This window comes from Dermacentor albipictus, chromosome 1 (genome assembly GCF_038994185.2).
Source record: "Dermacentor albipictus isolate Rhodes 1998 colony chromosome 1, USDA_Dalb.pri_finalv2, whole genome shotgun sequence".
Classification (NCBI taxonomy): Eukaryota; Metazoa; Arthropoda; class Arachnida; order Ixodida; family Ixodidae; genus Dermacentor; species Dermacentor albipictus.
The window spans coordinates 40652356-40673124 of record NC_091821.1 but is presented as its reverse complement, the minus strand read 5'-3'; the positions used below and the strand labels follow the sequence as shown (position 1 = coordinate 40673124).

Genomic DNA, 20769 nt, shown 5'->3' with positions numbered 1-20769 from the left:
ATGGTCTACACGAGCCGTATGTAAAAATACTGAAAGATATCTATAGCGGCTCCACAGCCACCGTAGTCCTCCATAAAGAAAGCAACAAAATTCCAATAAAGAAAGGTGTCAGGCAGGGAGATACGATCTCTCCAATGCTATTCACAGCGTGTTTACAAGAGATATTAAGAAACCTGGATTGGGAAGAACTGTGGATAAGAGTTAATGGAGAATACCCAAGTAACTTGCGATTCGCTGATGATATTGCCTTGCTTAGTAACTCAGGGGACCAATTGCAATGCATGCTCACTGACCTGGAGAGGCAAAGCAGAAGAGTGGGCCTAAAAATTAATCTGCAGAAAACTAAAGTAAGGTTTAACAGTCTCGGAAGAGAACAGCAATTTACAATAGGTAGAGAGGCACTGGAAGTGGTAAGGGAATACATCTACTTAGGGCAGGTAGCGACCACGGATCCGGATCATGAGACTGAAATAACCAGAAGAATAAGAATGGGCTGGGGTGCTTTGGCAGGCATTCTCAAATCATGAACAGCAGGTTGCCATTATCCCTCAAGAGGAAAGTGTATAATAGCTGTGTGTTACCAGTACTCACATATGGGGCAGAAACCTGGAGGCTTACGAAAAGGGTTCTGCTTAAATTGAGGACGACGCAACGAGCTATGGAGAGAAGAATGATGCGTTTAACGTTCAGGGATAAGAAAAGAGCAGTTTGGGTGAGGGAACAAACGCGAGTTAATGACATCTTAGTTGAAATCAAGAAAAAGAAATGGGCATGAGCAGGACATGTAATGAGGAGGGAAGATAACCGAAGGTCATTAAGGGTTACGGACTGGATTCCAAGGGAAGGGAAGCGTAGCAGGGGGCGGCAGAAAGTTAGGCGGGCAGATGACATTAAGAAGTTTGCAGGGACAACATGGCCACAATTAGTACATGACCGGGGTAGTTGGAGAAGTATGGAAGAGGCCTTTGCTCTGCAGTGGGCGTAACCAGGCTGATGATGATGACTGCCGCAGGTTGAATGACACATTTAAACGCTGTACAGAGTTTTTCATGTTGAATGTTTGTTTTTCTTTTTTTTAACTGAACACGACAGAGAGAGGAAAGAAGCACTTCACTCGAAACTGAAAGTTTCTTCAAGCCACGAACGGCTTGCGCGTGTTCAGTGTGACACCGCATTCTCGATAAAAAAAGTAGCGAGCGCCGAGCTTTCAAGAAAAGCAACGCAAGCAAGGCAGATGATGATTATTGCTGTGGGACAAATATACGCCCCGAAGGGTGCAACAGTTCGAAGAGTGTATTTATACATGCAGGGTGTTTCAGTGAAACTTCCAAATTTTTTTCAAAGTTACTTCTGGCAGCACAGATTCATGAGTAGGTTCCACTCAGAGGAGCTGACATTATACTTGCACAAAAATTGAAATGCATAATCGACTGATTAAAACAATAACAAATTAAGTTGTAAATTATTACTTTTACTAATAATTAATTACCTAAAATTTTTGTGCGGTTCTTGTGTGCTTAAATTTCTGGTTTTATTTTTATTTTATTTATTCATTTTTGTCAATCTTTCGCATATTTGCACATCGACGGTAGTGCAAAAATTATCCCGAATTGCTGTCTGCTGTTAATCCCACCACAATTCATCATATGCAGGCATCGAAACATGCGCCGACTTTGAAACCGGACCCAACGGGCCGAAAGTAGAAGGGCGCAAAGACGCTTACGAGTTCGGCGACAGCATCACGCTCTCCTGCGCCCGTGGTACTCGGCTGCAGCCCCACGTCGAGAGGATTATTTGCTTTGGCCGACGCTGGTCTGAGCCTGAGCTGCCGATATGTGTTCCTCTATGGTAGAAGCCCAAGCCCAACAATCAAGCAAACAAGAAACGCAGACCAAGCAGATGGTGCTTCGGCCGGGCATTATATGTAGAGATTACGTCATTAAATATTCATTAGTAACAAGAAAACTGGACGAAGAAATGAGTAAACGTGAATCAGGCTTAATTAAAATATAATAACAGCAACTTATGTCTTCATTTAATGGGGAAATATATTGATGTTGATATTGAGTTATGGCATATGTTGATGCCATACTGAGTCGCAAAGCGCTAATGCTTCACAGAAACGTCTCGCTCACTGGTGTGTGGGGCCGATTATATTGAACATTTTGTTATAGGCATAAAAACTGCCATAAGTTGGCGCCTTACACTCGACAACATTGAAGAGAATCTCGGCGCCGAGTTTCAAACCGAGATACTTCGCGAATGAAGTTCTTTGCTAATTTGTTATGCCACAAACATATTTATTAGTAAACCTGGATTTCTAGAGAACCAGATGTGCAAAAGGTGAGAAAAGAATTATTTATACATGAAGGGGAGAGCAAGAGGAATGACAGAAAAGTTCACCCATACAACATTAATTCACATTCAGGGTGCGTAGAACATTCCTGTTTTTAGAGCGCATCTCTTTGGCGACCGTTCCATCGCTTCATGGCGATGTCACCCCTCGCCATAATCACGGTCATCATCCGCGCGCTGCTCTAGCTGGGCGCGCTCCTGCTGCCATCTCTCGCGCGGGTGTGAGTCTTGCTCTCCCCTTGTCCTCCAAAGCCGAATCACGTGTTCTCGCCTTTCCTTTCGCCCCCTTCTAGTGTTCCTGTATATGATACCCGGATGGATGGACGGATGGATGGATGAATGTTATGAACGTCCCCTTCGGAACGGGCCGGTGGGTTGCGCCACCAAGCTCTTACTATTAAACTGCCTAATGTCCTACCTAGGTTAAACAATAAAAAAGAAGAAAAAAAAACAGTATAAACTCCCACATCCAAATATTCTGATCCCCTATTGCGAACTGTGCTTTTGTACGTCTCCGTTTTTTGTCGTTTCCCTAATTTTCTTGCACCAATCCTTTAATCGCTTCTTACTAACCCCTATTGCGGACATGTTTACTTTTCCACTGCTCTCGCTGAACCCAGGGGCTTCAAGGAGGCCAGTGGTGCCTAAATCGACCGCTGGACAGACGTCTCCATAGTTTCCCTAGCTTTACCGCAGCAAGCACATGCTTCTTATTCCTTATTATATATCGCTTTATACGTAGTATGCACGTACGTCATTAAAGGATACACGGTGACTTCCGGTTAACGGCGGCGCCATGTTGGGGTACCTATAGGCCTATGCGCGCGCCTGTTGATAAGGTTCCACAAGATGGCGGAAGCCGACGACAGCAGCGGATGTGACGTCACGTGCATACTATGTATAGGTGCGTGTTCTAAGGCATCCCCATCTCGCTTCGAAAAGTAATGAGCTTCCCTTTGAGTGATCATAATTTTTTTCTTTCCTGATTTCCTTTTTCCCTCTTAAGTAGTTACTCATGGCAGGTTTCTTTTCCATTGCCGCCACCCGTGAGGTTATTTCAGCCTCTCTGACTTTCCGCTTCACCTTCTTTGTTGCTGTGTTGCCTACCTTACTGGCCGCATAATTGCTGGTAAACTTCCAAGTTCTTTTTCTCCACTGTGAATCAATGCTTTTCCTGTACAGATACCTGAACACTCTCCCAGCCCATTTACTTTCTTCCAAATTCCTCAGCGGTTCTTCATACTCAATTTTACTGAGAGCTTCCCTCCCTTGAAAACTAGTCCAGCGCATATCACCCTGCACAGCTTCATTTGTAGTCTTCCCGTGAGCGCCCAATGCGAGACGACCCACTGACCTTTGGTTCCCACCAAGTCCTGATTGTACCCCTGATTTAAAGCAAACAACCGCATTTCGAAAAGTAAGTCCTGGAACCATTACACCTTTCCACATACCTCGGAGGACCTCGTACCTATTGTATCCCCATAGCGCTATGTGCTTCATTATGGCTGCATTTTTCTTCCCCTTCAGTGTTATTGTTTTTTTTTTCAGTGTTTCCATATATCTATTGCCTTCGTTTATCCATATGGGCCAAGGTATTTATATTATGTTACCCGATGTATTTCCTGGCCCTGTATCTCCACTGTCTGTTCACTGTTTTCATTGAATACCATAGCACCTGATTTTCTAACACTAAATTTCAAACCTAAATTGTTTCCTTCCTGTCCACAGATATTAGCCAGACGTTGCAAATCACTTTGCTTGTTAGCTCGCAACACAATGTCGTCCACATAAAATAAACCTGGGAGCTGCTGCTCTACTACTGTACACGCCTGTTTGTATGAGAGATTAGACCCGATATTACTTTCTTCTAGCGCCCTCTCCACCCTCACCATGTACATCATAAACAGCAGCGGGGATAAAGGGCACCCCTGCCTCAGTCCTTTGCTGATATGAACTTTCTCTTCGCTCCTCATCCCTTCCCGTTCAAAGCAAACGGTATTTTCTAGGTAAATGTCTCTCAACAGCTGTAGACAATCGTCACCTAAGCCTTCCCCTTCCAGAATACCCTGCAAAATGTTGCGGTCTACCTTGTGATAGGCTCCTGTAATGTCTAAGAAGGCCACATATAACGGTCGGATTTCTACTTTTGATATTTCAATACATTGACTAAGAACAAATAAGTCATCATTTAAACGCCTACCTTTTCTGAAGCCATTCTGAAGTTCTCCCAAGATGTCATTATTATCTGCCCATGCTTGAAGCTTTAATTCGATTGCCTGCATTGCTAGCCTGTATATTACCGATGTAATGGTCAATGGTCTATACGAGTAAATTCTATCTTTCTCCCCCTTACCTTCATAAATTAAGTTCATTCTACTTTGTCGCCAACTGTCTGGTATTCGTCTATCTTTTAAACTTTTTTCCACTGCTTTCACCAGAGCCTCCTTACTTTTTGGTCCTAGTTCATTAATTAGCCTAACGGGAACAACGTCTAGCCCTGTGGCTGTGCGCTTAGGAATTTTCTCTTCAGCTTTGTTCCAATTGAAATTTGTCAGCACCAGCTCCTTTTTCACTTGGGGATCTTTCATGCTCTTTTTTTCTTCAAGTACAACCTTGTCATTGGCTTGGAAAGATTCGGCTGTTATTTTTCGGATCTAATTTATTGCCGCTTCTCCTTCCAGTCTGTTTTCAGGATATGTTGTTGTATTGTTGTTGACTTCCTGCCTAATAGTTTTATGGGGTTCCAAATTATTCTAGGTGCGGCCTTCTTTTTCTCACCTATTTCTGACAACCAACGTTCACTTTCACCTTTTAGTTTTGCTTGCACCAGTATTTGGACCATATACCTTTTCTCCCAGTATATTTTCCATTTACTGGTTACTTCATCCTGCAGCTACTGCGCCTTCTTTGTCTGCCTGTGCTCTCGAGATGCTTTCTGTCGTTCGGCGATGGCTTCTCGTATCTCCCTGTTCCACCAGCTTTTCGGTTTCTTTCTTCCTTTCCAACGAACATGTTGTTTCTCTTTTCGTGTTTCTGTCGTTATTATACTTAGAAGCTCACCACATTCACACTCTTTACTTCGCCATTTGCCAAGTTCTTCCTCGACTCTAGTGACTATATTTGCTATTTCTTCAGCGTTCACATTTGGATTGGCCATTTTGCGCTCCTTGCTCTCTTTCCCAACTACATATCTCATTTTTAATATGATGCGTTTATGGTCACTCCCAATGCTGCTATACCCTACCTCATCAATGACCATTTCTCTCAACTTATCATGAATTCCTTCGGTCATCAGACAGTAATCAATGGTCGATTACTGATTTCCCACTTCCCACGTGATCTGCCCTTCACCTTGTATTCACGATAACGAGGTCATGTTGCTCACAAAGGGCCTAGCATTGATTTCCCGTTGTTGTCGGTATAGCCATCTAAATCCTGTACGTGGGCGTTCATGTCACCTAATAGGACATTTTCAGCCCTATTCCCGAAACACTTATTTAAAGGCTTATGCATTCCACTAATGCTTTATTCTTCTGTGTGCAATTATTTCCGGTCCACAAATACGTAACGCCCAGCCAAGTTTTTTCCCGCTTATTGTACCTGAAAACCAAAGATGCTCGTGACATTTTGAATTCACTCTTTTCCATTTGGCTCCCGATGGATGAGCATTCCGACTCCTCCTCCCTTTCTTTCCGACTTAGTTCTGTTGCACCCTTCGCAAACATAATTCTCAATAACTGGTGGCTCTTCTGGGTCTCTAAAGCGCGTTTTGTAACGGTATACACCCCTATTTGTTCTGTGTTTAACTGCTCCTCAATCTCTGCCCACTTTTCCTTTCTTCTGCCGCCCTGTATGTTTATGTAGCCTATTGCATGGCGAGCTCTCTTCCTTGCTTTCCTCCTTTTTTCTGTTATCGACGGCGATGCTCTTCTGAGGTTCCCCTAGGGAACTTTCTTGATTACTACCTACTCTGGCCTCCTGATCGCCCGTGGGCCCCCTAAAAAAGCAACAGCGCGACCTCCAATTCGCCAGCCCACTTCTTGTGCCAGCCTGTAATTGAAGTGGATCCCGTCTAGCTTAAAACCACTGCACCTTCTCACTCCCCTGTTTACTTCGACAACCTCCAAGCCTTTCTCTCGGCTCATTTTCCATATCGCCTCATTAGCAGCCACTGCGGCTCTTTGTACGTGACTGTCACGTACAGGCACCTCCGGCACCGTGCACACCACGATCTGAACCTGAGGGGATAATTCGCGCAAGTCGTCCACCCCCTTCGCCAAGCGCTGGGGTAGTCCTGTCCCTTTCCGGTTTAGGAGGTCATTTAGCCCACCTGCTACTATGTCAAGGTTGCGCACGTTTGTATTTTCCGCCAGCTTTTCTTTTGCTCGCTCCATGACAGAACCCAGTGTCCGCCCTGGAAATGCCCCTACCGCCGCTCTTTTATCGCCTTTCACCCCCTCCACAATTGCTTTTTAGCACCTAACTAGGTTTGAGTCGCCGGTTAAAATCACCCTTTCACTCCCTCCTACCTCTCCCTGCTTCCCTTTGTCCTTTTCCGCGTGATTCGGACTCGACAAGGAGCATTGTCCCCTGGGCTCCTGCTTTTTCCGCGCGGCGGCTTCAAGGTAGGTGCCGCTCTTTCCAGCTAACCCTTCATCACGCTGCACGCATTCCACGTACTTTCCTGACACTCCCTCTCCTGTCGCGTCGAGGGTCTGCGTTCCATTGTCACGCACATTCTCGTTCACAATGGCGGCCCTGTTCAGCTTTTCCTCGGCTACTTCAAGTCTCTTTTCAACTACATTCCGTGCATCACGCTCCCTGTTTAGCTCATTTTTGATCGTTTGCACCTGTTTGACAAGCTCTTCCTGGAAAACCTCCATTTTCTGCAGCCTGGTATCGACATCACAGTGTGTGCCGGTTGATTCGATGTCCTCTCCATTCTCATCCGTCTCCTCATCTGCCTTGAGAGACCCCCGCGCACTGCCTGCTTTCCCGGCTTTCTCGCCATATATTGCACGGCTTTTTGCAAATACTATAATACTATAATAACGCTACTACTGATGCAAATACTATAATTCTATAAAACTATATCATTGCAGAGCACGTGCCTTTGAGCAAAAACCGATGCGCACAGCAGCCAAATCCTCAAAATGTCGCAAAGCAACTCTCACCACTGTTTCAAAAGCAATCAACGCCACGGAGACCGAAGGTATGGCACGCTTTCGCACGCGCTCAACCACGCGGCCACGCTCTCACCTTCCTACCAAAACACGCACAGTAAAACCACTAATAGCTATTAGTCTTGCCGCCCCCTTCCTCTGCGCAGAGCCGTTGCAGTGACTCTCGCCGCTACCGCGCACTCCGCCTTCGCCGTCCCTTTTCTCTCTGTCGCGGCACCGCCGCGGTGCCGGCGGCGGGTGCTCCTTGCCTGCTCGCGCGTGATCCATGGCTCTCCGCTCCTCCGTCTCCGCGTCGTGTGGCTGTACGGCTCTCAGCCGTGTCTCTCGCTTCCCCGTTTGTAGGGCGCGCTCCTCAGTGGCATTTGTTGCCTCTGGCCGTGCTTGCGCCTGACTGTCCTGCCGCCTCCACGCTTGCCCTATACATCCCCTTACCTGGCGCAATGCCGTTGCGGTGACTCGAAAGCCAGTTATAGCGTTTCGTCCCCTTCTACTTCCCACCCCAACCTTGTGCGGCCACATTGAGTGTGAAAGAATGTCTGTCTGTAAAAGAATGAGTGTGTGACCTCTACTCAATACCCCTGTTCTCCTCCCGTTTCTTCATCCCACCTCAGAAAAAACATTAAATAATAATTGCTAATCTCCCCCCCCTCTCCACTGCGGTGACCCACTATAATATGGTGCGATGGCGCGTGCGTCGCCGGAGTGCCGGCTCGATAGCGGCGAATCGTGGTGTGCTGCCCAATCCGAAACGCAGAACCGCCTCCATTCGGCCGTGCCTGTTCTGTATGTGGTTGCCTGTTGAAATAAGGCAGCAGCTGCGCTCGAAGATCGCATTACCAAAAAGCGTAATCATCTGATAATTTTTTTTCCAAAATTCCTTGACTTCTGCAGGTTTTCTCTCGCAGTGAAATTTCCCTGACTAACAAGCATCAGATGACAGCAACCGGTTTTTCGGCACAATATTTTTCGCAACCTAAAAAAAATTGGGCAACCTCCGAACAAACAACTTGGGGAAAATTTGCAGCTTACACCAACATCAGAAGAAATCAAATAGCTTTTTGCTTTGTGTCTTGCAGTTCAGAATGATATCTACGCGAAAAGCGGCGTACTCCAGTCAACTGCAAGTATACTGTAATAAGAAACTCACTATTCATTTCAAAACTCAGGCACTTACTTAGATAACCTGTCTACCACCTACATTCGCGCTCCCCTATCCATACACTGATAAGTACAGCCCCTTCATGCATATCTTGTTTACACCATGGATGGATTGAAGCAGAGGGGGGGCCGCCACTCCCCGGTAGCTTTCCCCCCGCCAGACGTGCTCGACCCTTCCCCCAACTGAACAGAGAAGCCACTACAATTCGCCAGTTAGTTGTGATTATATATATATATATATATATATATATATATATATATATATATATATATATATATATATATATATATATATATATATCTGTGTGTGTGTGTGTGTTCATTTTCTTTCTTTTATGTGTCAGTAATGAAACTGTTAAATTAGGCGAACGTTGTCTTCGCAGAGAGAAAGCGAACTGACCTCGCTAATATCAGTTCGTTTTATTTCAAGAGTAATTACACGGACACTGCAGACGCATTTTTGTCATCGTCGGCGACATCGCCGTGATGTTCCGTATGAAGTCCGAGGGTGGTAACAATAAAACCCCTTGATAATTTGAGAGCAGCGACACTCTCCTCCTCGATTCTCCTCGCCCACATGCTGCGCACGGCACGCTTTTTCTCCTGTGCTCCCGGGAACGCGCCGCAGCCTCCTATGGAGGCATGCCATTTTGGGCCAGTTGCGCATCCCAGTGGTGTCGAAAATTTTGAGCAATGCTCATAACATCGATAATGCTGAAGGCAACGTTTATGAAGAGGTTAGTTTTTTCTTAAAGCCGTATGAACGGGGCATACTGATGTAAAAAGAGCTTTGAGGCGTGTTCTATACTCCAGATAATATTTCTGCCACATCATGAGATGCTTTACTTTGTGCGTCTGATCAAGTATTGGTTGTGGCATATCCCTTTGTGTGGGGCTTATTAAGCGTCAGATCTGTTTCAAGGTCGCTTTGTGAGATACAGAAAATATCACGTAGCCGAAGGAAGGCCGGAAGCAAACCAAAGCATGTGCAGCCGTGTATAAGAGATGATTACTATAATTAGCAAAGGTAAATAATGATTGATTAGTGATTGGATTAAGATTAATTAAGGTATATTAAGAGAATTACGGGGAGGCGCGGCTTTCGCATCGCGAAAATTGACCGAAAAACCAATTTTTTGAAAATCACATTTTCAGTTTTTATAACCCTTTCTCTTCCTGATTCCAAAATATCTTCCCTGAAAACCGCTTAGAAGTGCTTTAAAAAAAAAATTGGAGGACGCTTAAGCTTCGCCTTCAAGAGTGGGACGCGACAGCGTTCCCGTCGACCCGCCAAGGGGTATAAGACAATGCGCTACGGCACAGCGATCACTTACGATGCGCCCCGCATCGGACTTAGCGCCCACCTATCACGCGGTGAGCGTCGAGCAACGCAGCGTTCGCCGCGGCAACGAAACGTGCGCCTGAGCGAAAGAAACGAACCAAAGAACTCGGTGTCTCGGAGGGGAAACGATCTACGCCAGCCGTCAGCCGCCAGCCGCCAAACGTCGTGATCGGCACGGGCAAAGAGATAGATAGTAATCTAAACCGGCAGCACGGCGAAGCGTCGTCAGGGGAGAGGGAGTCCCGCGACGCGCCTGGCAGCGGTCCCAATGCGCGCGCGGCGCGCCTCCTGTCGGGGCAGCGCCGTACATTGAGAGGAGGGGGTCTTCTGTGTTTGCCGCAAGATGGCTCTGCGTGTGCGGAAAGCGCAGAAGAAATGCAGCGGAAACGCACTTCGCAACTCGTGTAATTGTGACTTCTGTACGTTACATGTTCATAATTACCGATATACACCGCAGTATAACTTTCCACGGCTCGTTTCGAAGGCAACACCGCATTCACTAGAGGCGCGTTTGCACCGCTTGGAAGCATCGAACTCGTGGCTGAGTGGTAGCGTCTCCGTCTCACACTCCGGAGACCTGGGTTCGATTCCCACCGGGCCAATCTTGGAAGTTGCTTTTTATTTATGAAGCGCCTGCCGTGATTTATCGCTCACGGTCAACGCCGCCGACACCGACACCGACGCCGACGACACCGGCTTTTCTGCGACACGAGCTCCTTAACGCTATCGCGTTAAAATTGTATCAGCCACGGCGACGAGAAGCCACGATATCTCCGTAACGGCGCAACCGAGCGCCGCCATCTTGGTCGCTATAGCAAGAGCATTTCTTCAACTTTAATTCTGCCGCCTTCCCGGCCTCCTCCGAGCGAAAACAAACGCAGAAAAAGCAAAAGTTTCGAGGTCTCACGGAGGTTCCTAATTAGCGGCGCGCGCCACGTGACAGCGGCGCGCGGCCCCGTTAGTCTCCGGAGCGGTTGCCCCTAGCAACGGCGGGCGAAGTGCCGCGAGTCGTCTGCTCTTCCCGCAGCTACGTTCTCCATCGCCCGTATCACGAGCCTCTCCATAGTTTCGGTAGCGGCTCCGAAGCTCCGTGGCGTAGTATCGCGTTTGATCTCGGCTGTGATCATGGATCGGCGACGGCGCAAGGAGAAATACAAAACTTTGCGTCAATTTGTAGCCGTAAGCGTAAGCGTCGTAAACAGCTTCCAGTGCTGATTCTGCTGATGTTCAGTGCGGCGCGGACATCGTGGACACACAGCAGCAGTTCCCTCAATGTATGGATGCCTCGGACCCGCAACCAAGCACCTCGTGCGCCGACGTCTCGGACCCGCGACGACGCACCTCGCGCGCCGATGACTCAGACCCGCAACCAAGCACCTCGCGCGCTGACGACTCGGACCCGCAACCAAGCACTTCACGCGTGGATGAAACGCAGTCGAGATTCGGCAGTACAATTCAGGCTCACTTGGAACTGCACTACATATCGATAGAAGCTTCTCGTGGGCGAGCCGAGACAATGCAAGCATCACTCAGTTCTGTTTCGTCACCGAGAGAAAAAAATTACCGACGATTACGTTACTTCCTAATGCGAAATTTGAGCGCAGCAAATAAGTTGTTTCACCTTTTCGATAGATTGAGGCAAAGAAATCGAGCAACACATGTATGCCTCCGCTTCGGCGGCGCGAACGGCAGGGTCTTCTCGGCGGCGGCGCTTAGCCTCTGCTTCGGCGACGCGTACTCCTGGATCATCTCGACGGCGGCGACGGTAAGCTTCTGCTTCGGCGGCACGCACCTCTGGATTCTGACGGCGACGGCGCTGGGCCTCTGCTCTGGCAGCTCGTTTAGCAGCAGCAGCAGCAGCAGACGGAGGACTTCCATCGGTCGTCTCGCTCATGGCTCAGAAAGAACTGGCAGATAATTTCGCAGTGGCGAACGGCAGCGGCAATTTCGGCGCGGGCGGTGCACATATACAGATCCGCCGTCACCGATCTGGCTCTCTGATTGCCACCGCACAGGGCGAACGGCAGCGGCAATTTCGGCTCGGGTGGTGCACATATACAGATCCGCCGCCACCGATCTGGCTCTCTGATTGCCACCGCACAGGGGTTGCATTGGAGGAGGAGCGAAGAAAGGAAAAGTTCGAGCCGGCGCTTTGACAACCGGGGACTCGCAGGAAGAGGGGGGAGGGGGGCGGCGTGTACACCCAGCGGCAAACGATGGGGGCAGAAGCGCGCGCAGCAAGCGGACAACACGATAAAGGGAGGAGGGAAGAGATAGCAGCGACTGACTGATGCCGCTGACGCCGATAGTGAGTCAACCCCATGCTGCGGAGTTGGTTTCAGGGATAACGCCGCCGATGCCGACACAAACAATATGATACCTCGCTTCCGCAGCGCTAAGAACCAGGTCTAGCCGTGGGAAGGTGGTCACGTATTCGTCGACGTGCCGGGGCCTACGTGAAATAACCGGCGCGTCGGCAACTGAAGAGCACCCTATCCGCCACACAAGAACAGGGGGGGGGGGGGGGGGGGGACCCTTTCCTCCTCTTTCTGCATGGCGGCGACGGTGTTCTATGCAGTCACGTTATCTTGACTCTCTAGCGGCGTCAGCGGCATCCAGTGGTATCAGTCGGTAGCTGCTAGCGCTGGGGGGATGAAAGGGGGGTGGAGCTGGTTACGAGGCCGACGACAACGCCGACGACGACGCGAAACCCAGGAACGGACGCCAAAGAGCTGCGCTCTAAAATGAAGCTCACAGGTTCACAAGTTCGGCAGGGACAGAAACGCGCGCTTTGTCGACGCAGCCGAATATGCGAACGGCCAAACAGACGCCGCCGTAGTCATAGACGCAGAATCAAAAATCAGAACCACATGTAGTGTATACACCAAACACTCAGAAATAGCGGAGGAAGTAGCGATTGCGCTAGCCCTCACAGAACAGGAATGCGAAGTCGTACTAAGTGACTCGCAAACGGCAATAAGGAATTATGCCCAAGGTCGAATTTCCAAGGAAGCCATGTCCATTCTGGCCAAAGTGGGCAGATCCAAAACCGCGAACTCGAGGATCATATGGTTCCCCGCGCACGTCACCACGGAAGGCGACGCGCTCCCGAACCTAAACGAGACGGCGCACCGGACGGCGCGAGACATGACCCGCCGCGCCGAACAGGGAAACGCCTCTCGCACGATAGCGAACGCTTCTCGAGCAGAACGGGACAGGCTCACAAGATACAACGACATCACCAGTGCATATTTGAACGCCAGAAGGATATACCCCCCGCCGAGTCCCAAATTGAACAGGAGGCAGGCCGTCGCCTGGCGACAACTTCAGACAAACACGTTCCCTAATCCATTCCGTCTCAAACGCATCTTCCCAGATAAGCATCAGGACGACACGTGCAAATTGTGCCAGGAAGGACCAGCAACACTCAAACACATGCTGTGGGAGTGCAATGTAGTTATAGGAGGGATGGCAGTTACTCCGGAGACCCTGTCGTCGAGGTGGGCCGCCGCTCTGCGCAGCTCAGACCTCGGAATCCAGACGTGGGCAGTCCAGCAAGCCCGTGAGGCGGCGTTGAGGCAGGGCCTTGACGTTCCTCCATGGGAGACCTGAGCCCGGGTCGCGTTAAACCTTGCCGGACGTACAAGAAAGTTGTATCCATCCATCCATCCACAGGTGAGAGTGGAAATTGTGCCGATGTGGAGCTGGCGGATGAGTTTTTGGTTGTGCAGGTCACAGCATTGAATGCTCTGTACAAGAATGCCTTGTTCCAAGTATGCTCTCAGCCGGGACTGACTGTTCATTTGGGAACAAGGCATGGATTGGCTGCACGAACGCTACGTACCTGCAATGCCTGCGGCATTGTTGCAAGTGAATGGTCATTGCCGCGAGTAGAGGGTGGTAAGGCTTTTGACGTGAATATGCGTGCAATTCAAGCAATTAAAACCACCGGCAGAGGGGCAACTGCACTGATTGACTTTTGGTCAGTAATGAACCTTTCACACAGAGGCTTGCACCATAAGACATTCCAATGTCATCTGAAATCAAAATTCAGGCCTGCTAGTGAGATGGCTGCGGCAAGTCTCTTTTCTGATGCTCTGGCAGCCGTGCGGAAAGTTTACAGCGAAATGGACCTGGCATTCACAAAAAATGTGACGGTAGTCCACGACGGGACATGGATGACACGTGGTCGTGCATCTCATATTGGTGTGGGCACAATAATTGAATTTTACACTGGTCTGGTGCTTGACTGCGTTGTGCTCCCGAACAGATGTCATGAATGCACGCTTGGGCCGAAAGAAAACGTTGAAGGCTACAGTGAATGGAAAGAGAATCACGTGTACCAAAAGAACACCGATGCAAACTTAAGCCGAATGGAAGTCGAGGCAGCGTTGATCTTGTTCAGAAGGTCACTGGAAAGGAATGACCTCCACTACACATCTATTGTTTGTGATGGGGATAGCCGTACTTTCCAGGTCCTTTGTGAAGACAAGGCTTATGGATTCATTACATTCAGCAAAGAGGACTGTATCAATCACGTGAAAAAGAGGATGGGTACAGCCCTGCGAACACTTGTCTCAAAAAGCAGAAGTAAACCAAATGGAGGGAAGGGTGGCCTGACCCAAGACCTAATGTCCCTCAGGCGTGTGCCGTGAGAGGGCAAGGCACACGCCTGAGGGACAGCATGGCTGAAAAGCTACTGCTCGTTTTGCAGGTCACGTCGTGGTTTTCGGGTACAGCGATCACTTGGGATGGATTGCCATCCTGCCTGCCGTATGATCTCGACAACGACATGCTATCGGATGCGACAACATGCAAGCCGCGTGGCCCGTCATTCCTACTTGGCCGCATGGGAGACATCACGGATTTCCGATTCGTCGATAAGCTTCTTTCGAGAATTACGTCATCGGCGGAACTTCTACGAAGGCAGCACCTCGACACCCACGGCCTCAGAGGGCACGGCACACGCCTGAGGGACAGCATGGCTGAAAAGCTACTGCTCGTTTTGCAGGTCACGTCGTGGTTTTGGGGTACAGCGATCACTTGGGATGGATTGCCATCCTGCCTGCCGTATCATCTCGACAACGACATGCTATCGGATGCGACAACATGCAAGCCGCGTGGCCCGTCATTCCTACTTGGCCGCATGGGGGACATCACGAATTTCCGATTCTTCGACAAGCTTCTTTCGAGAATTACGTCATCGGCGGAACTTCTACAAAGGCAGCACCTCGACACCCACGGCCTCAGAGGGCACGGCACACGCCTGAGGCACAGCATGGCTGAAAAGCTACTGCTCGTTTTGCAGGTTGGTTCATGGCCTGATTCTATTTCCTATCGCAGTGACGTTAGATTTCTCGTAGTTCTGCCGTGCCCTCGCAGATGTCGCGCCATTTTGGTTGACTGCTGGTCAGTGATGCTGTTGTTGTTGACATCGGGGGATATCGAGGAGAATCCAGGGCCCCTGACGGAAAAAATATTTGAAGGCCATTCTAGACAACCAGGCAGAAACCGACCGAAAACTTAATTCAATTCAAGAACAAATTGGTGTTCTCTCAGCAAGGACAGAAAAGCTGTCAGATTACCTTGTGGTAATCCAGGAGATGACCACAACAATAGATAAGCTCGAGGATACTGTCAGGCAACAGGCCAAAAAATTAGTTGAGTTTGAAAACCGTGGGCGGCGTAACAACCTTTTAGTGTTTGGTGTCCCGGAAAAGGCGAACGAAACAGAGTCAGATCTCAGGGCAGCTGTTGTAGATAACATTTTTAAAAAAGAACTAGGTGTCCATGTCACCACAATAGAAAGAATTCACCGTATTGGAAGGAAGAAGCCAGAAAAACAGAGACCTATCATAATGAAATTCTATGACAGCAGGGAAAAGGACAGTATTCTAAAGAATTGCAAGAAACTTAAGGGAAAATCTGTTCACGTCAGCAATGATTACGCAAAAGAAACTGCAGACGTTAGAAAGAAACTATGGAAATCTGCTATTGTAGAAAGGGACAGCAAGCAAAAGGTGTCTCTGGTTCATGATAAGCTTAAGATTGATGACCGTCTATATGCCTGGGATCACAGTCGCAACGAGCGTGTTCTTTGCCAAGAACGCCGTGATAAGGGCCGCCATAGCAATCGCAACGTGTCGGGGGAAGCTTGCAATGACAAGGAGGGCGTGCCTTCCTGCAGTTCAAATACAGCATAGCTCAGAATCGTTTCGTTCAATGCTCGCAGTATTCTTAACAAGGTTACTGAATTAGAATGTCTGTTGCTATCTGAGTGACCGCACGTCGTTTGCATTACAGAAACATGGCTCAACAGTGTTATTTCTTGCGACTGGCTGCTTTCTTGCGACCTGGCTGCACAATGTTCAGGTGGGATCGGGACTCTCGTGGCGGTGGTGTGGCCATTATTGTTAAATCATCGCTTACAGCCTGTACGGTTATGTGTGACATGTCGGAATCGGTGTGGTGTAAAATCATGTTTTCTGGCATGTCGTATCTCATAGGAGTCGTCTATAGGCCGCCAACTACTTCATCCGATTTTCTGGATGTGTTAAATACGTTTCTTTGCTCACATGTAAACAGGAACACCAGGATAATAATGACTGGTGATTTTAACTTGCCAAATATCGATTGGGAACTTATTTCGCCTGGAAATAAAGAAATTTATAGTGCCGAAAAATTATTGGATATCACATTTTTTCATAACTTAAGGCAAATAGTGAAGAAAAACACACGTATAACGTCCCAATCGCAGTCATTGCTGGACTTGGTGTTCCTTTCCCATAAAGTATGCGATTATGAAATGGCAGTCACCGATGGTATATCCGATCACAAAATCATTTTGCTGAATGTGCTTACTTCTACACCACCACCTACAAAACCTACTGTACGTGTTGAAATCAAAGACTATGCTAAGGCCGATGATACGTCTATTCTAGATTATTTAGAAAAGTGTTTCAACGAATTTGAAAATGTCTCCGAGATCGAAACAGTTGAAGATTTGTGGCAGCGCTTTCAAGCTATTATTAAACTCTGCATAGATAAGTTTGTTCCAACCCGACTCAAGAAGACGAAGCGGAGTAACCCATGGATAACTAGGGATATTGTTCACGCGAAACGGAAATTAAAAAGGCTGCGCAAAGGAAAAGCAGATCCTAGGGAAATACACGCAGTACGTCAGAAAATAAAGGCTTTGCTACTCAGTTCGAAGCAAACATTTTTTAATCGCACTCTAAGTGATTTTCTTAAGACTTCCCCAGAAAAATTCTGGCGTTATTTAGACCGCAGAAACGAAAAAATAAAGCAAATGACGGTAGGAAATCGTATAGTAGAAGAAAAAGGTGTTATCGCTGATGGATTAAATAAATATTTCCAATCAGTATTCACGCGCAGTGATCGACCATTTCCAGTAGATGATCTGGAATCTTTCAGCGAAAGTTCCATGGATGCTATCAACTTTACTCAGAGGGGCGTATTCCAGCAGTTGCTACAGTTAGATGACAAGAAGGCTTCTGGGCCAGACGGAATACCTACTGGCTTTTTGAAAAGGTATGCTGAGTGGATATCATTTTATTTGGTAATTATTTTTCAGAAATCACTAAGCACCCATTCCGTGCCACAGGACTGGCGTTGTGCAGTAGTTATCCCCATATTTAAAAGTGGCAATCGTACTCTAATGAATAACTACCGTCCTGTATCCCTTACGTCAGTTTGCTGCAAGGTTATGGAACACGTCATAGCAAAACATATAATTACCTTCCTGGAATCAAATGGCCTCCTTTGTGCATGCCAGCATGGGTTCCGACGGGGACTTTCCACAGTGACACAGCTCATTGAGACATTACACGATTTTTACAAAGCTATGGACAACCGTGAACAAATGGATGTTATATGCGTTGATTTTGCCAAAGCCTTTGATAAGGTTCCCCATCGTAAATTACTTTTTAAACTGTACAAAGCAGGTATAAATGGCGACGTTCTAAAATGGATTGAAAATTATTTAACTAACCGCAAGCAGGCAGTTCGCGTTGATGGTTCCGAGTCTGGTTTTGTAGATGTATATTCAGGAGTACCACAGGGGTCCGTGTTAGGGCCAACACTTTTTCTGCTTTACATCAATGATGTAGCAACCGCTTTAGATAGTTCTGCTAAGATAAAACTCTTTGCAGATGACTGCTTGATTTTTGCGCCGGTATCTTGTTTGGAGGATCAGATTAAGCTCAACCGAAACCTTCAGGCGTTTGGGAGTTGGTGTGACAAGTGGGAAATGCGAATCAATTTTGATAAGACCACATACACGCATATCACTGCAAAAAAGAATATATTTACTTTTCAGTACGATATTCTAGGCTACAATCTAGTTAATGTTCCTTGTTTCAAATATCTTGGTGTCTCTATTTCGCATGATTTAAAATGGCACAATCAAGTAGAAAGAGTGTGCTCTGCGGCACAGAAGGAATTGGGTTTTTTAAGAGCAAAACTGGGGAGGGCAACAAAAGATGTTAAACTGCTGGCTTACAGATCTCTTATTCGACCATCCCTAGAATATGCGTCAGCAGCATGGGCGCCCCATCAAAAGGTAATGTGGGCCAAAATAGAGAAGGTGCAACGCCGGGCGGCGCGCTTTATTTGCTCGAAATATAGAAGGACAGACTCCGTTTCGGCGATGTTAAAGTCTTGCGGTCTTGAACTGTTGGAAGATCGGTGCAAGAAGCAGAGAGTAAAAACGTTATTTCCAATAATTCATGGTGAACTAAAAATTAATAAAGAGTTGTATTTAAAACCTCCAGGCAGACTCAGCTCCCGCTTAAGTCATAGTGAAGCTATTAAACCGTACTTGTCCCGAACCAATGTCTTTCGTTGTTCGTTCTTCCCAGATTCAATAGAGCTGTGGAACAAGCTGCCTGCAGAAATTGTTCGCAGTTCTGATACTGCATTGTTTACAAATGCAATCAATGTTCTTTACTAAAACTGTACCATGTGGATATTGTAAAGTGTTTTTCTTTTCTTTTTTCTCTTTTTCCTTTTTTCTGTTTGTGTGCGTGCGACAGCTGGTTGAACATTTGAATACATGCCTTACAGTCTGTATATAGTATCTTGTATTGTATCCGTAGGACACTGTAGTGTATGTGCATATTTCTTTTGCATCTGGCTGTTTTGTATTTTTATTTTTTTATTATTTAACAATGTCCTTACAGGCCTCGTATGAGGCATTGGGTAAGGGGGGCGTTACAATAAGATTAACAGAGTATATAGAACATATAAAAGCATAATAGACATACATTATTAATTGACAGTGAAAAACTATATGCCTATCTTATACAAGTATTAAAATCATTGTACAGCATAACAAGGTCTGGAGTGTACATATTAGAAAAAAACAAACGATACAGTTTCTTTAATAAACAATGAAAAATAATGTTGCCACTCTTGTACAAATAATAACAATACTAAAGAAATACAAGAATAATAAGCGAAATGAGCTCATAAACAAGAGAGAACATAACTGGAATAAAAAAGGAAAAAAGCATCGTGCACTTTATTGAAGTTGCGCGGTGGAATATGAAATGTATGAACGTATATGTAACATCCCTCCCTGTTATGACCCTCAACTGAGGGTTGACAGTATTTCTAAATAAAATAAATAAATAAAAATAAAATAAAAAAGCTCACCAATTATTATGGCGTGGCCATACGTAACAATATTGAAGTAGATGATATGCAAAGGGCCATAATGGCAACCTTCTATCATATTACTTCAACAGATAAAGACCCTCATCATGAGCTCTGCCCTCCAGGGCCCCTGAGCTAGTGCAGACACCGGGCTGCAGAAGCTGAAGGTAAAGCTCCGCCAGAACATAAGTACAAATCGGCAACACATGTTTCAGCTGCCTTGCTGCCTTTGTATCAACGCCTCTCGGATCCTCTGCTACTCAGCCGTTGCCAAGGGAAGAAGACTCAAAATGCAGCCGAGAGTCTCCACTCTGTCATTTGGTCAATTCTACCAAAACAGCAAAATGCTTCATTGATCGCAGCGGAGACAGCTATCAATGAGGCAGTCTGCAAGTACAACGCCGGAACGCTTCGTGCATACCGACAGTTTTGTGCCTCACTTGGCTTGAAGCCAGGAAAGCATTCCCTTCAAAGAGCTGCAGAAAAGGATGCCCTACGAAAAAAAAAGGCATCTAAAAAACATCAGATGAAAGGCCACATGCCCAAGAAGCGCCGCTGGGCTAAGGACGCCAAGGAATACAATCCTGGAGCATTTTAGAAGAGTGGAGGCAAGGCAAAACTTTGAAGGCCTTTTCTCAAAACTGTGTTTCTGCCTTTCTGCTCAGTTTGCGAAGCTGATTCCTTTTTTACCGTTTGGCCTATTCTGAGTCTCTTTTTTTGTCTTGTTCCTTGGGCTACAGTGCAGGTCGTGACATTGTTGCTTTCAGGCCTGGACGGTTTATAAATTTATGATGTGGCTATTCGTTCACCCCGAAAATGTGCCTGATACTAAGGTAACATAAAAAATGACACTCCAAAATATTTGTGTTGAAAAAGAAAGCAAGAATGTCACGACCTTCAGCATGCATTTAGCTATACAGTCAGTACTTAACAAGCCTTCTATCATGTTTCTTTAATTTCCCCAGGCTCTTCACAAAGTTCGAGGTTGAAACATTCTGCTGAATCAAATTTAATAAAATGTTCTCAAGGTATCACTCTGAAACTTTTATGCAAGCA

At 46.9% G+C, this 20769-nt stretch overlaps 1 protein-coding gene, 1 long non-coding RNA gene and 1 pseudogene across 3 annotated transcripts in view; 2 read left to right on the top strand and 1 right to left on the bottom strand.

The window, feature by feature from the left end:
* The window catches only part of LOC139061122 (locomotion-related protein Hikaru genki-like), a 128413-nt gene extending 126399 nt beyond the window's left edge, over positions 1–2014 (top strand). For both annotated transcript variants that reach the window (XM_070540700.1, XM_070540709.1), the window contains one exon: positions 1653–2014. In XM_070540700.1, coding sequence (XP_070396801.1) covers positions 1653–1852 — 200 coding nt within the window. In that variant the 3' untranslated portion in view covers positions 1853–2014. The remainder of the gene's footprint in view (positions 1–1652) is intronic.
* LOC139061125 (uncharacterized) overlaps positions 1–20769 on the bottom strand; it is a 401615-nt gene that overhangs the window by 96409 nt on the left and 284437 nt on the right. The window lies entirely within an intron of this gene.
* LOC139054885 (uncharacterized) lies at positions 13638–20311 on the top strand (annotated as a pseudogene).